This window comes from Herpailurus yagouaroundi, unplaced genomic scaffold (genome assembly GCF_014898765.1).
Source record: "Herpailurus yagouaroundi ecotype Mexico unplaced genomic scaffold, PumYag 198, whole genome shotgun sequence".
In the NCBI taxonomy this organism is placed as follows: Eukaryota; Metazoa; Chordata; class Mammalia; order Carnivora; family Felidae; genus Herpailurus; species Herpailurus yagouaroundi.
The window spans coordinates 34102662-34117163 of record NW_024412429.1 but is presented as its reverse complement, the minus strand read 5'-3'; the positions used below and the strand labels follow the sequence as shown (position 1 = coordinate 34117163).

General features: G+C 39.4%; 1 protein-coding gene across 4 annotated transcripts in view; it reads left to right on the top strand.

Annotated features, from left to right (window-relative positions):
- AKAP7 (A-kinase anchoring protein 7) overlaps window positions 1-14502 on the top strand; it is a 150160-nt gene that overhangs the window by 44753 nt on the left and 90905 nt on the right. For all 4 annotated transcript variants that reach the window (XM_040449187.1, XM_040449189.1, XM_040449188.1 and 1 more), the window contains one exon: window positions 10938-11050. In XM_040449187.1, the coding sequence (XP_040305121.1) occupies window positions 10938-11050 (113 nt within the window). The remainder of the gene's footprint in view (window positions 1-10937; window positions 11051-14502) is intronic.

The window sequence follows — 14502 nt, the reverse complement described above, 5'->3', positions numbered from 1 at the left end:
TATTTTACTTGATTTTCTTTTTTTTTTTTTTTTAATTTTTTTTTTTTCAACGTTTATTTCTTTTTGGGACAGAGAGAGACAGAGCATGAACGGGGGAGGGGCAGAGAGAGAGGGAGACACAGAATCGGAAACAGGCTCCAGGCTCTGAGCCATCAGCCCAGAGCCTGACGCGGGGCTCGAACTCACGGACCGCAAGATCGTGACCTGGCTGAAGTCGGACGCTTAACCGACTGCGCCACCCAGGCGCCCCTACTTGATTTTCTTTCAAACACTTAAATGGATTCACTTTGTGTGATTATTCTAATCATTTTACAGACATTAGTTCATTTAATTTTAACAACTCTATGAGAGAGGGACCACTGTTATCATCCCCATCTTTATAGGTAGGGAAACTGAGGCATAAAGCAGCTAAATAATTCGTTAGTAAGTGGTATAGCCAGGACTCAAATCCAGGCAGTCTATTTAAAAAAAAATTGTTACTATTATTGTTATTCTTATTCATTATAATATATGTGTGATATATAATGTCCATGAAGAAGAGTATTTGGGGGCACCTGGGTGGCTCAGTCTGTTGAGTGTCCAACTTGGGCTCAGGTCATGATCTCACAGCTTGTGAGTTCGAGCCCCACGTTGGGCTCTGTGCTGACAGCTCAGAGCCCGGAACCTGCTTTGGATTCTGTGTCTCCCTCTCTCTCTGACCCTAACCCACTCACATTCTGTCTCTCTCTCTCTCAAAAATAAATAAACATTAAGAAGAGTATTTGGTACAGAACAAATGCTCACTCAAGAAATGTTAGTTACCATTATCAACATCACAGCATAGTTTCCAAAAGCATTTTTTTATTGTGTAACTGTATTTTTATTTTATTTATTTATTTATTTACTTGTTTATTTATTTTTGAGACAGAGAGAGACAGAGCATGAACAGGGGAGGGGCAGAAAGAGACGGAGACACAGAATCTGAAACAGGCTCCAGGCTCTGAGCTGTCAGCACAGAGCCCGACGCGGGGCTCGAACTCTAGAACAGTGAGATCATGACCTGAGCCGAAGTCGGACGCTTAACCGACCGAGCACCCAGGCGCCCCTGTGTAATTGTATTTTTAAATGATTGTATAATATGTCATTGCATCCTAATTTATTTTACTGTTCCCCTGTTGTTAGACATCCTCTTTTATTGAGGAATAATTGACATATGAGATTATATTAGTTTCAGGGTTTACAACATAATGATTTGTTATGTACATGTGTATTGTGAAATGACTAGACAGAAAGTCTAGTTAATATTCATCACCTCACATAGTAACAGATTTTTTTCTTGTGATGAGGACTTTTATTTACTCCCTTAGCAACCTTCAAATACCAATATGGTATTATTAAGTATAGAAACCATGTTGTACCTTACATCCCCTGACTTATTTATATAATAACTGGAAATTTGTACTTTTGATTCCCTGTCCTCATTTTGTCCACCCTGCACCAGAGTCTGTGTTCTTCATCACTGTGCTAGTTACACTGTAAATTAGCAAGTGGACTCCTAGTTTGCAGTAGCATCCCCTTGACCTTCTTGCCTTAGCTGATCTGAGATTTGCTAATCTGAGATCACAGCTTCCTCTGGGTGAAGGCTGCTGCTTCCACCGCATGCCTCACACCATGAGGCCCAGAGGTCATCCATTTTCTCTTCGTTCTCTGTTGCTTTGTCCCCAATCTGCTCACGCACAATCCTCATTGGTGGTTCATGCTGTGGAGTTTTGTCACCCTCTACCTCTCATTCTTGCTGTTGTCCAAATATTTCCTCTCACTTGTTGAGCACTTTGTTTCCTACCTCACACTGCGACCCTTTCTTGCAGCACCATGAGCACAACCATCTAACCATCCTGGCTCAGAGTGAGCTGTGGAAGTGGAGTCTGTTGGGACTGACTTCGCATTCAGTTTCCTTATTTGTAAGATGAGCATGATAGTAACTGTTCTCAAAATAGGATAACGTACATGAAGTGCTCAGCGCAGTTTGGCACATATACAGCGGTAAATAGATGGTGGCTGTTATCATTACTAATAACGATAAGTCCTACCCTCCACCCCCCTGCTGCCATCACTATTACTTTTCTTAAAATCCTGTGACTTCTTTGAAGGTAGCCTCCTACACTCATACTGTGCTCCAGCAAGTTCAGAAGTATAGTGAAACCTTTGGCTGTTCGCCTACCAGAACTACTCTAAGACCATAACTTGGACAGAGCTGTCTGTCACCCTAACTTCCCACCCTTCATGCTATTTCACTTTCTCTCCACTTTTACTCATGCTGTGGTACCCCACTGAGCCCTCTTGTTTCCTCTTCCTGGCCAACATGTTTTATTCCTTCTTAAACTGGTCATGGCTTCCTGGTGCATTACTCTGTTGGTGGCTCTTTCTCGTGCCCTGTCTTCTTGTTCTTCTGTTTTGTGACTGGTCTGGCAAATACCAATGGTAGATCAGTTCAGTCATTTGCTTTTTTACCCCAACAACCTGGGCAAGTTAAAATCCAGACTCCTTGGGGCACCTGGGTAGCTCAGTCGGTTAAGTATCCAACTTTGGCTCAGGTCATGACCTCACAGTTCTCGAGTTCAAGCCCTTCATCGGGCTCTGTGCTGTCAGTGCAGAGCCTGCTTCGGATCCTCTGTCCCCGCTTCTCCACCCCCTCCCCCTTCCCCCGCTCGCATGTGTGGTCACGCTGTCTCAGAAATAAACAAACATTAAAATAAAAAATTTAAAAATAAAATAAAATCCCGACTCCTTGCTTGGGTCCACAGTGTCTCTGTGCTGGTGTCCTGTCTCCTGTCTTGTCGTGTTTCTCTCATCTTGCCTACCGTGCTCACGTGGTTATGCTGCTTTCTCTCCAGTACTGGGACTCAACGAGTTCTTTCTTGCCATGGAACTTTTGCAAATATATGAGTTAACCCTCCATTTGGACCTTTTCATTGTTTAGCTCAAATGTCACCACCTCAGAGACCATTTCCCTTTCCTCTGTAAAGAGAGTCTCCTCATGAGTAAGTTCTCTGTCATTGTACCTGGTGTGTCTCCTTCGCAGATCTCATCACTGGTTATAACAGTGTAATTTTGTTTGACAGTCTTCCCTGGGTTAAGCTCCATGATGGCAAGGACCATGACTGTTCTGTTGACAGTTATTTACCTCATACCTTCTAGAAAGTGTGACTCATAACAGGTGTTAATGAGTAGTTATCACAGGCATGGGAAAATGAAGAAAACATTTTCATGTCATGTATATTGGTTCTCCTGCAAATGTAAGTTTTCAAGACTCAGCAGCGTCCTGTTGACAGGCCACTTCTCCTGCCTCCCTTTCTCTTGTCCCCTGTCACTGCTCCAGGGTTCTGTTAAGTTCCCTTAGCCTTCTGCCCTTCCCTCCACAGACAGAACTGAGGCTGGGACCTACTTCATTTGTTCCCTGTACTTAGTAAACCTGCTGCTGTGTTTGGCTTTTTAAGCCCCATATAGTTTTAGGAAAAGATGTATCTTCGGTCTATTTAAGACTAATGTCTTCAGCTGTGTTCTTGATCTGACACTTCAGTCTGGATATTGCTTTACTGGTTCCTTCCTCTCTCTTCTGTACTTCTGTGTTTTCTACCTTTTTTTTCACTGGTTCATTGCCCCAACTTTAGTATTTTGTATATGGTATAAGGCAAGGGTTTCACTTCATTCTTTTGCAATGTGGATACCCGGTTTTTCCAATACTGCTTGTTGAGAAGACTATCCTTTCCCCATTGAATGGTCTTGGCATTCTTGTTGGAAACCATTTGACGATATACAAGAGGGTTGATTTCTGGGCAGTCTTTTCTATTCCATTGGTTTTGGAGGTTTGTGTTTTTAGCAGTGCCACACTGTTTTACCCCAGTATAATTAACATGCAGTGTTGTATTAGTTTAGGTGTACAATATAGTGATTCAGCAGTTCTGTACATTACTCAGTGCTCATCATGATAACTGTACTCTTTAATCCCCATCACCTATTTCCCCCATCCCCCCACCACCTCCCCTCTGGTAACCATCAGTTTGTTCTCTAGAGTTAGTGTCTTTTTCTTAGTTCGCCTCTAGGTGTCTTTTTCCTTTGTTCATTTGTTTCTTCAGTTCCACATATGAGTGAAACCGTATGGTATTGGTCTTTCCTGACTCACTTTGCTTCGCATTATATTCCCTAGTTCTATCCATATTGTTGCAAATGGTAGTATTTCATTCTTTTTTAATGGCTGAATAATATTCCATTGTATATGTACACCACATCTTCTTTATCCATTTATCTGTCGATGGACACTTGGGCTGCTTCCATATCTTGACTATTGTAAATTATGTTGCAATAAACATGGGGATACATGTATCCCTTTGAATTAGTGTTTTTGTCTTTTTTGAATAAATACCCAGTAGTGTGATTACTAGGTCATAGGGTAGTTCTATTTTGAACTTTATGAGGAACCTCTCTGTCTTCCACAATGGCTGTACCTGCTTGCATTCCCACCAGCAGTGCAAGAGGGTTCCTTTTCCTTCACACCCTTACCAACACTTGTTTCTTCTGTTTTGATTTTAACCATTCTGACAGGTGTGAGCACACTGTTTTGATTACTGTAGCCTTGCAGTAAATTTTGAAACAAGGAAATGTGAGACTTGTAGCTTTGTTCTTCTTTATTAAGAATTTTTGGCTAGGGTCCCTTGAGATTTCATATCAATTTTAGGATGTTGTTTTCTATTTCTGCACAAAACGTCATTGGAACTTTGATAGGAATTGCATTGTCTGTAGATCACGTTGGGTAATATTGACATCTTCACAGTATTAAGGCTTCCAGTCCATGAACATGAGATGTCTTCCATTTACTTTGTTTCTTCTTCCGTTTCTTTCAGTACCATTTTGTAGTTGTCAGTCTTTTGCCTCCTTGGTAAAGTTTATTCCTAAGTATTGTATTATTTTTGATACTATTGTAAATGGAATTGAGTTTATTCTTAATTTCTTTTTCAGACTGTATAATTGATCTTTTATAGGACTCATTTCAAATGTCATTTCCAAAATGAAGGCTTTTCTGATTTCTTCAAAATAGAAATGACCACTTTCTTCTCTAACCTTCCCTATATTCTGTATATAAATGCTTATCTACTGTAGAAACCAAAGTAGTTCATTGAATTTGATTGTTTAAAATCGATGTTTCTCAACTAGAGTGAAAGCTTTTGGAGGGAATCTTTCATCTTTGGGTCCCCAGAGCCTGCTATTTAATAGATATTCAATAACTGTCTTTTAAAGAGATGTATAAGTCAATGAAAAATGTATGATGTAAGCATAAAAGTGTAACTGAATGAACATAGTTTCTCTTTTCTTATTTATATTTATGTCTAAATCTCTGCATGAATGTAAAATCCAGTCCTGGTGTCTAGAATCCCTGATAGATAATGTACCAGCATTCTCTGACCGCTCACTTGGACTGGCTGGTTGTGGGGTTGAGAAGAGGGACCTGAGAGATCATTTGTAATGGCCTCATCACTTTTACTGTCAAGTTTAAGGAATCTGTCCAAGGATTGAATAATAAGAGAACCGAGCCAGTGTTAGAGTGCTCAATCTGGGTCTCTTTCCTCAACTGCAGTAGAATGAATATGATTCCTGTGGCATCAAGGTATAATTTTAAAGACTTGCTTTCAAGAATGAAATGTTTTAAAATTCTGTTGGACAGTTTTACATAGTAATGAATTGGAAATATCTGCTTAAAATGATGAGTATAAAATTTTTTAATTGAAGTTCATATTATGGCAGCCTTCATGTTGCCATGAATGACTTACTAAATCTAAAATGAAACAGTTTAAGTAGCATATATATGGAAACAAGAATCCTTCAAATAGTAATAACATAGGAACAACAAAAACAGTTGTATGGCTTTTATTTCATTCAAGTTTAGATGGCTAAACAGCGATTCTAAAATTTTATTGAGATTTTTCATACTATATGTGACATAGATTTACTGTAACTTAAAATAGTGTAAGAAAGTATCTTCCAATTAGAAAGCATGGAGAGACTTTATCACCCCCTATTGTATTGTGTATTGTCTAATTACAAATCAGTCTTCTTAAAGCTGAAATCCAACTACTTATTTCTGTTGTATCTGAAATAGAATATTAAAACTTAAGAATTTATTAGGACTATGTAATTTACATTTAGTATTCTAAATTATTCTTTTTATTTTGAGAGAGAGAGTGCACGTGTGCTGCGTGAACGCATGGGAGGGGCAGAGAGAGAGGGAGAGAGAGAGAATCCCAAGGAGGCTCTGCGCTGTCAGCATGGAGCCCAACACGGGACTCAGTCTCACGGAATGTGAGATCATGACCTGAACGAAAATCAAGACTTGGACGCTTAACTGAGCCACCAGCCGCCCCTAGACTACTCTTATTAGTAAACTTTTTGTATACCTCAATAAAAAAATAAACCTCTTTGTGATTATTCTCAAATTATAGATCATGCTATCATATAAATATCCCTTACAATGTTAGCAAAAGGGTAAAAACAGCAAAAGAGGAAAAAAGGAAAAAAATTTACAAGAAGGTGTATTTAGTTAAAAAGACATGATTTTATTAAAATTGGTCTGTTGCAACATTTACTTTGAGACAACTTTAGCAATTTCTTTACATTTTAGCTATAAATTTATTGTTGCTACATACTTAAGAGTTCATTTGAATAAAATGTCCTATATAAAAATAAATATATATATAAAAAATTAAAAAACAGATAAAACTTCCTAGTGCTTAGCATACTCAATAAATGTTTGTTGAATAAAGCAACCCCCTCCCCCAAATAGAGAAAACTGTATTTGTTAGGATTACAAAATATTGTTTCTTTAATGAAATATCATTTCAGTTTTCTTTTATGTAGTGAAGTCTCCTAGTGTTTAAATACATTTTAAGAAATTGTTCTTCGGACATTTTGCACCTTTAGCTATGAGGCATGTCGTATTATTTAGGAAGTGTTCTTAGTTGGCTTTTGAAGGGTGTCTGATATATTTGCTGTGTGGTTTTCTATTTAGTGCTTGGAGGAATGGCTGTGGACTAGGAGGAATTGAACAATCTCTTAAATTATTCATAAGCTTCTCTTCAGAATGTGAGTTGGCATAGATGAAAAATGACACGTGGTTTTCACACTGGCAAAAACTCTTCTCATCTCAAGAATGACCTTTCAAAAAAATGTTCGTTTATTTTGAGAGCGTGTACGAACAGGGGAGGGGCAGAGAGATAGGAAGAGAGAGAATCCTAAGCAGGCTTTGTGCTGTCAGCAAAGCCTGACGTTGGGCTCAGATTCGCTAACTGAGAGATCAAGAGTCAGATGCTTAACCGACTGAGCCACCCACGTGTCCCTCAAGAATGATATATCTATAACCATTACCCTGTAGTCTAGCTAAGCAATAGATTATACTGCTATTAGGAGCAAAACACCAACACTAAGAAATACTTTTCAAAAAGAAGACAACAATTTCTTTTTTTTTCTTATTTCTGTCTACCTAGAGGATATACTGTACTGAACAAAACACAGTAACAAATTATATGTGCTTTGTGACATATTATTTAAAACAGTATTGTAAATAGATACCTATCATCAAAAATTTAAGGCCTAGGGCACCTTGGTGGCTCAGTTGGTTGAGTGTCTGACTCTTGATTTCGGCTCAGATCATGATCTTATGATTCATGCTTTGAGCCCCTCATCAGACTCTGCACTGACAGTGAGGAGCCTGCTTGGGATTCTGTCTCCCTCTCTCTCTGCCCTCCCCAGCTCAGCTCATGCTTTCTCTGTCTCTGTCTCTCTCTCTCTCTGAAAAAAAAAAAAAAAATTACACCCAGTGAATAATGAAAACTGTTGGGTCAAAATTTAATGTAACTGAGACCAGTAAATAGGAAAATGTTCTATCTTTAGAATCAGTTGATAATAAGATTGTTACATCAAGTAAAATACATAAGTGTAAATTAATATAGATAGTAATGAACAGTAGAGATGCCTACTCTTTTAATTTCTCTTCACAAAACTCCTTTCTTTATATCTTTTGTAGTTTTTGATAATTCTGAACATTGTTAAGTCCTTCTCTTTACTGGACCCAAATCTGTCCCCTGAGACTATAAGCTCTCTGAAAGCAGGGACACGTTTGCTGTCTCAAGCAGATAGTGTGCCTGACATACTTGGGAAGTGCTCAGTAAATAAATGAACAAATGAATTTTTGCTTTCGCACCTTCATGCCATGTCTGTTTTCTGGGTTGATACGAACATGTTGCCGAGTTGCTACCAGTAACTCTTCTACGTGCTAATTCTTCAAATACTTGAAGACTTAGGAAATACGTCCTAATCCCTTCAGTCCGATCCTAAAAACTTAATAAGTTAGTCCACCATGGTATGTGTTAAGCTATCAGACACTGCCAATATTTGACTATTTTTGACCCATAAAAATGGCAGTTGTGTATGAGTTGGCTTAATATTTTAACTCTAAGTCTGTTTCTTTTTAAGTTTATTTATTTATTTTTGAGAGAGAGCAAGGTGGGGATATGGGCAGAGAGAGAGGGAGAGAGAGAGAGAGAATCCCAAGCAGGTACCACACTGTTAGTGCAGAGCCTGATGTGGGGTTCAAACTCATGAACCGTGAGATCATGACCCAAGCCAAAGTCAGAGGCTTAACTGAATGAGCCACACAGGCGTCCCTCTCCTTGTATTTCTTATATGCCTTGTTCTGTGCCTATTCTCCCCACCTCCCCCCACCCCGACAGTGGCACCCATGTTCACAGAATAGAATATAGCAAGAAAAATTGAGGAAAGTCTTTGGGAGTTCAACACCTAAACATAATGGTAAGTTTTTCCTGCTTTGATGCTAGAAAAGACTCCCAGGGTCAGGCAAAGAAGAGAGTTAGAGCCCAAGGTAGAGTGTGAGTTCTTGCCCCTCCATCATCCTGACTGGAAGAGCAGAAACTCGCATGAGTCCGAGAGCAGGGGTGACCCTGTGCTTTGCTCCTGAAGTGTGCCTATAGGTGTGGCAAGGAAGAAGCCCCTGTGCTTCTAGAGGGGTGGTGGAGGTGAAGTGAGGGTGGTATTGTGTGAATGGGTGGTCTTACAGGGTTTCGGCCCTTTCCTCCTTGGTCCTGGGTAATTATGCTATTTTTGCGTGCTCAAGAATAGCAAGAAAGTGGGAAAGGGGCTCAGACAGGTTAGTGAACTCCTGCTTGCCAGGGTATGGTGACCAACAGAATGAAATCTTGCACACCAGACGTGGAAGGGAAGTTGCAGTCATTATATAGGGATGAGGGAGGGTCCACTACAAAAACCAAGCATGGTGCGTGTCTCAGGAGTTGCGGATGATGAGCCAAGAGCCAGATGCTACATCCCCTCCTAAAATGTATGACACCCCATTAGCTACCTTCTATTCAGCTAAACTACAGTCCTACAAAAAGAGGGGAGCATTGGATTGTCTGAGATTAAATTTCTTCCAGAGGAAGAAGTGTACATTGTAGTTGAAATAGAGATGAATAAAGAGAGTTATTCTCATACGTACATTTCCCTTGCTTAAAACCCCCAGGATTTCCCGCCATACTGAGAATACAATCTGAAGATTTTACCATGTCTCTAATGCTCCTGCCCACCTCTCTAAACCCATTTTTTACCACTTAGCAAAGCTTGATACGAATCCTAACGCTACTTCTAACCCTAACCCTAACACTAACCCCTAACACTATTTCTTACCCTAACCCCAAGCCCTAACCCTTAACCCCTAACCCTAACACTAACCCTTAACACTATTTTTTTTTCATTATATGAAGTTTATTTTCAAATTGGTTTCCATACAACACTCAGTGCTCATCCCAAAAGGTGCCCTCCTCAATACCCATCACCCAACCTCCCCTCCCATGTTGCTACAAAGGGCCATATTTCTTTCTATCTCAGTGCCATGTAGTACTCCATTGTGTATATAAACCACAATTTCTTTATACATTCATCAGTTGATGGACATTTAGGCTCTTTCCATAATTTGGCTATTGTTGAGAGTGCTGCTATAAACATTGGGGTACAAGTGCCCCTAGGCATCAGTACTCCTATATCCCTTGGGTAAATTCCTAGCAGTGCTATTGCTGGGTCATAGGGTAGGTCTATTTTTAATTTTTTAAGGAACCTCTACACTGTTTTCCAGAGTGGCTGCACCAATTTGCATTCCCACCAACAGTGCAAGAGATTTCCTGTTTCTCCACATCCTCGCCAGCATCTGTAATCTCCTGATTTTTTCATTTTGGCCACTCTGACTGACGTGAGGTGATATCTGAGTGTGGTTTTGATTTGTATTTCCCTGATGAGGAGCGACCCCTAACACCAAGTCCTAACCCTTAACCCCTAACCCTAACACTAACCCCTAACACTATTTCTAACCCTAACCCCAAACCCTAACCCTTAACCCCTAACTCTAACCCTAAGGGGCTTACCTTGTTTTTCATCTCTAAGAGATCACTGACCTGTTTTTGCCCAATACATACAGTGTCTTGCAAACCATTGTTTTATGTACCTTGTCCTTTTATTGTTTCAGATGGGAGGGTGAATCTGATTTCTTTTATTCCATCTTGGTCTTTAGATATTATGGGTTACAGATAAGCTGGTCCTTCTTTATGAGCATGGATACCACTGGGATATTCAGTGAAAATCAACATATCAGACAAATTTTTTTTGTTTTATTAAATGTTTCCTTTTCAAATGGTTGCTTTTGCGTGCTTAAAATTTGAAATCTCTGCAAATTTAATAATATACTTGTTACACACATTGTGGTTTTTCCTCTCTTAAAAAATAATATCTCATACAGGTATTTAATCTTCATTATAGAGTAATTTGTTAATTTTTGAACTGCCATTTTTATAATGAAAGGTAGCTATGTGTTGCAGTAGCATTTTTTTGGTTTTTATTTTCTTTAGAGACTGCAAAAAGGACGTTTCAAGAAAAGGGCATCTTGGCAGGAGAAAACAGGGGTTTTAAGCCTCATTTGACTTTTATGAAATTGTCCAAAGCACCATGGCTCCGGAAGAAGGTGAGTGGACAGTTTTATCCTAAGCCTTGTTTTGCCCGCTACACCAGCCTTAATAAGCATGGTTGGGGCGTGAGTGACATTTGCAGTCGTTTTTGACCCCCTACTACTCTTGGTCCTGGGATTCCAAGTGAGATTGCTTCCAGTTCCCAGGGATGCTGAGCTGGCTCACGAGACTCCATGCAGGCCATTACCCCTGTGCCCTCCTTTGCCTCTGTGGCTGTTAGTTGTATGCTCTGACCCACGTTTCCTGCTGCTTCGTCTGTTGCCACATCTGCTCCGTTGAACGGTGTTGAAGCAGGGCTGGGGCCCCATTTTACTGCTTTCTTTGCTTATGGTTGTTCACAGCCTGCTGCCCTCAAAGCTTCTTCCTCTGGCCTGCATGCCCTGGTGCTGCTCACTGGAACTGGGTTCTTCAAGGTGGGACAAGCTTTTTTACGCCCCTTTACGCATCTCTTTCAAGGGCTCCAGTAGATGACCTTGTGCGTTGAGCAGTTGTTGCCATTAGGGCTTGGAACAGGTGTTCCACGGACTGGGCAAGAGGGTAACTGAGGAGCCCCCATCCTCCCATCACTTAAAAGTACTTTTTCCTGACACGAGCTGAGGGACCGGTCTCTTGACCTCCCACATCTTAGGGTGACTTTCTGCCTTCTCACAGGTTGGAGTAACTTTTGGTTTTCTTCAGGATTCATGAGTTTTTCTCCTGGAATCCTAAGGGCACCCTTCGTTGTTTTTCCCATTTCAGCCTAGGGAGCGTCTTATGCACATTTAGACATCTGACCTGCTCTAACATACCAGAGTTCTGGAGATGGCCATGCAGATTAATATTCGTTCCTACTCTCCCTGACCCTTTGCTGCAGTTAAGACTGATTTGCAGCTTTATAAATGAAGGTCATGTTTATTAGTAAGTAGATCTCTTTTCTAAATTTGGCACATATTGTATTTAACGTCTTTTCGCTCAGAAGGTCTTTTCAGTCTTTTAGAACCTCTGTTTGGGTGATTGACCATCCTGTGGTTGTGAGTTTTTTACAAGCTATTGTGAGTACTTTCTCAAAAAGATGTTTTTTTTTTCTTTTGGTGACTATGCCCCACATTCAATAATAACTATATCAGGTACCATTCCTAAATATTTTAAGTAACAGATGTTGAAATTTGGACTAACAACCGTCAAAACTTGCAGACTGATGGTTTACTGTTTTTACTCATTATCTTTCTTGTTTTGCTTTCAAATGGATTGTCCTCTTGCCAGTGATTTCACACTTAATCACAGAATGACAAATCAGTGGTGAAGGTAATATCCATCATTTCAAAATGTTTCTTTGTCTTTACAGTTTTAGCTTTTACATGAGAGCACACAAGGACATTTATCAAAGGAGTGTTTCAGCTACTCTAGAATCTCAATTTCAATGTTTGAGGCTAAATTTAAATGATTCCTTGGCAGTTAATTTCCCCAAATCTGCTCCCTTATTTTATAGAAAAGGGATATGAGACTAACAAATGTTAAGTGGCTGAATGAGATCCTGTTCCTCCATTTGCAGAGCCCTGCATGGAATCCATCTTATCTCTTTCCCAGGCTCATATTCTCTGCCCCCAATGGCCACATCCAGTTCATCCAAATTAATTTTTGTGTTTACGTGAGGAGCTCCCTGGTCCAAATCCTATTAAGTCAGCAGATATTTACTGAGTGCCTAGTACATGCCAGACATTGGTGCTGGGCTCAGAGTTATGATCAAAATAGAAACAGTCCCTGCCTGAATGGTATATAAAATCTAAATCGGATTGTATTTTGTCTAGATTAGAAAGCGTAATCTTTAGAAAATAAATTATTATTATTAAATTTTTTTTTCTTACAGTTATTTATTTTTGAGAGACAGAGAGAAACAGAGCACAAGTAGGAGGGGCAGAGAGAGAAGGAGAGAGAGAAGGAGACAGAGAATCCAAAGCAGGATCCAGGCTCTGAGCTGTAGCACAGAGCCCGACACAGGGCTTGAACTCACAAACCGTGAGATCGTGACCTGAGCCGAAGTCGGATGCCCAACCTGACTGAGACACCCAGGTGCCCCTAGAAAATAAATTATGACTTTATTGTCTTTCAGACAGCCAAATGAGATTTTTTTTTCTTTTCAATAATGGAATGACTCTGTTCCTGTGTACTACTATGATGCCCAGTGTTCCTGAATGCTTAAGAATGTATATTTTAAACTGTGGGATTCATATGTCAACCTTGAAGCTTGAAGATATCCACCCTCTAGCTTCAGATCTGGAGTTGTACCTAAAGACCTTGCTTTTGATGGTCAGGCAGTACCACAGGTGATTCTAATCAGATGGTCTGCAGAGTGGTTTAGTCTGAGACCTGCAGGTTTAAATAAATATCCAGCATTTTTTAATGCAGCAAATCGTTTGTTCCACTGTAAAAGTTAAAGCCAGTATGAAAAGGCAGCGTGCATAAAAGTACACTTTTATTATGCTTTGTGGTTTGGAATACAGATTATTTGAAAATATGTGGTTCTTCAGTCTCTTTCTTCTTAATTTTTTTACATTTCCAAACATCTATTCTCCTTTCTCAGCACCAATTCTCTACCTGGTTTTTATTCTGCTTCACTCATTTACAAGGCAATGGACGTTGATAAAATCAGTAATGGAAAGCATTGCTAGTGTTCAGTGTTATTTAGATTGATAAAGAATAAAAGGAGGAAGAGAGAGAGAGGTAGGAAATAATAGGTTTCAATCACTCAAGTGTTACGAAGTTTGTATTATTTCAAGTACTTTCTTTTATTTTACAAGTTATTTTAATTGTAAAAGTATTAGATGAATATTTGGTCACTGTAAACAGTCCAAACACATGCAAACCTATGGAGTGAAATATATAATTTTTCTTTCATCACTATCCCATCACCCCCTTTTCCCCAATTTCTCTGTAGGTTACCACTACTAGTGGTCTATCCTCTTGACTTTTTCTTTGTACACTGCAAATGCATAGATAGATAGGTGCAAATAACCTGCATATAGTTTCTTTAAAACAGAAATAAATATACATTATTTTGATTTATCAAAATTTATTCTCCCCTTAATGAATAGTTACATTAATGTCTGGGTGTTTTGGTTTTTTTGGTTTTTTTTTTTGTTTTTTTTTGGTTTTTTTTAGCACAAACAGTGCTGCAGTGAGCATCCTTGTTCATTTTTCTTTGGGTAAATATGCCATTATTTCAAAGAACCAGTTTTTTGAAATGGAATGTCAAGGTCAAAGGGCATTGTACATTTTAACTTTTTAGAAACACCACAAACAGTGGTCCTAATTTATACTTCCAACCATTTTGTATTAGAGGAACATTTGTTAGTGTATGCTTGAGGTAGAAGGACCATCAGGGATTTGAATGGTGGCTTGGTATGGCCCTTTGAGCTATACATTGAGCGATTCCTATAAAAAGTTAAAATATTTATATTCTTTAAGAGGT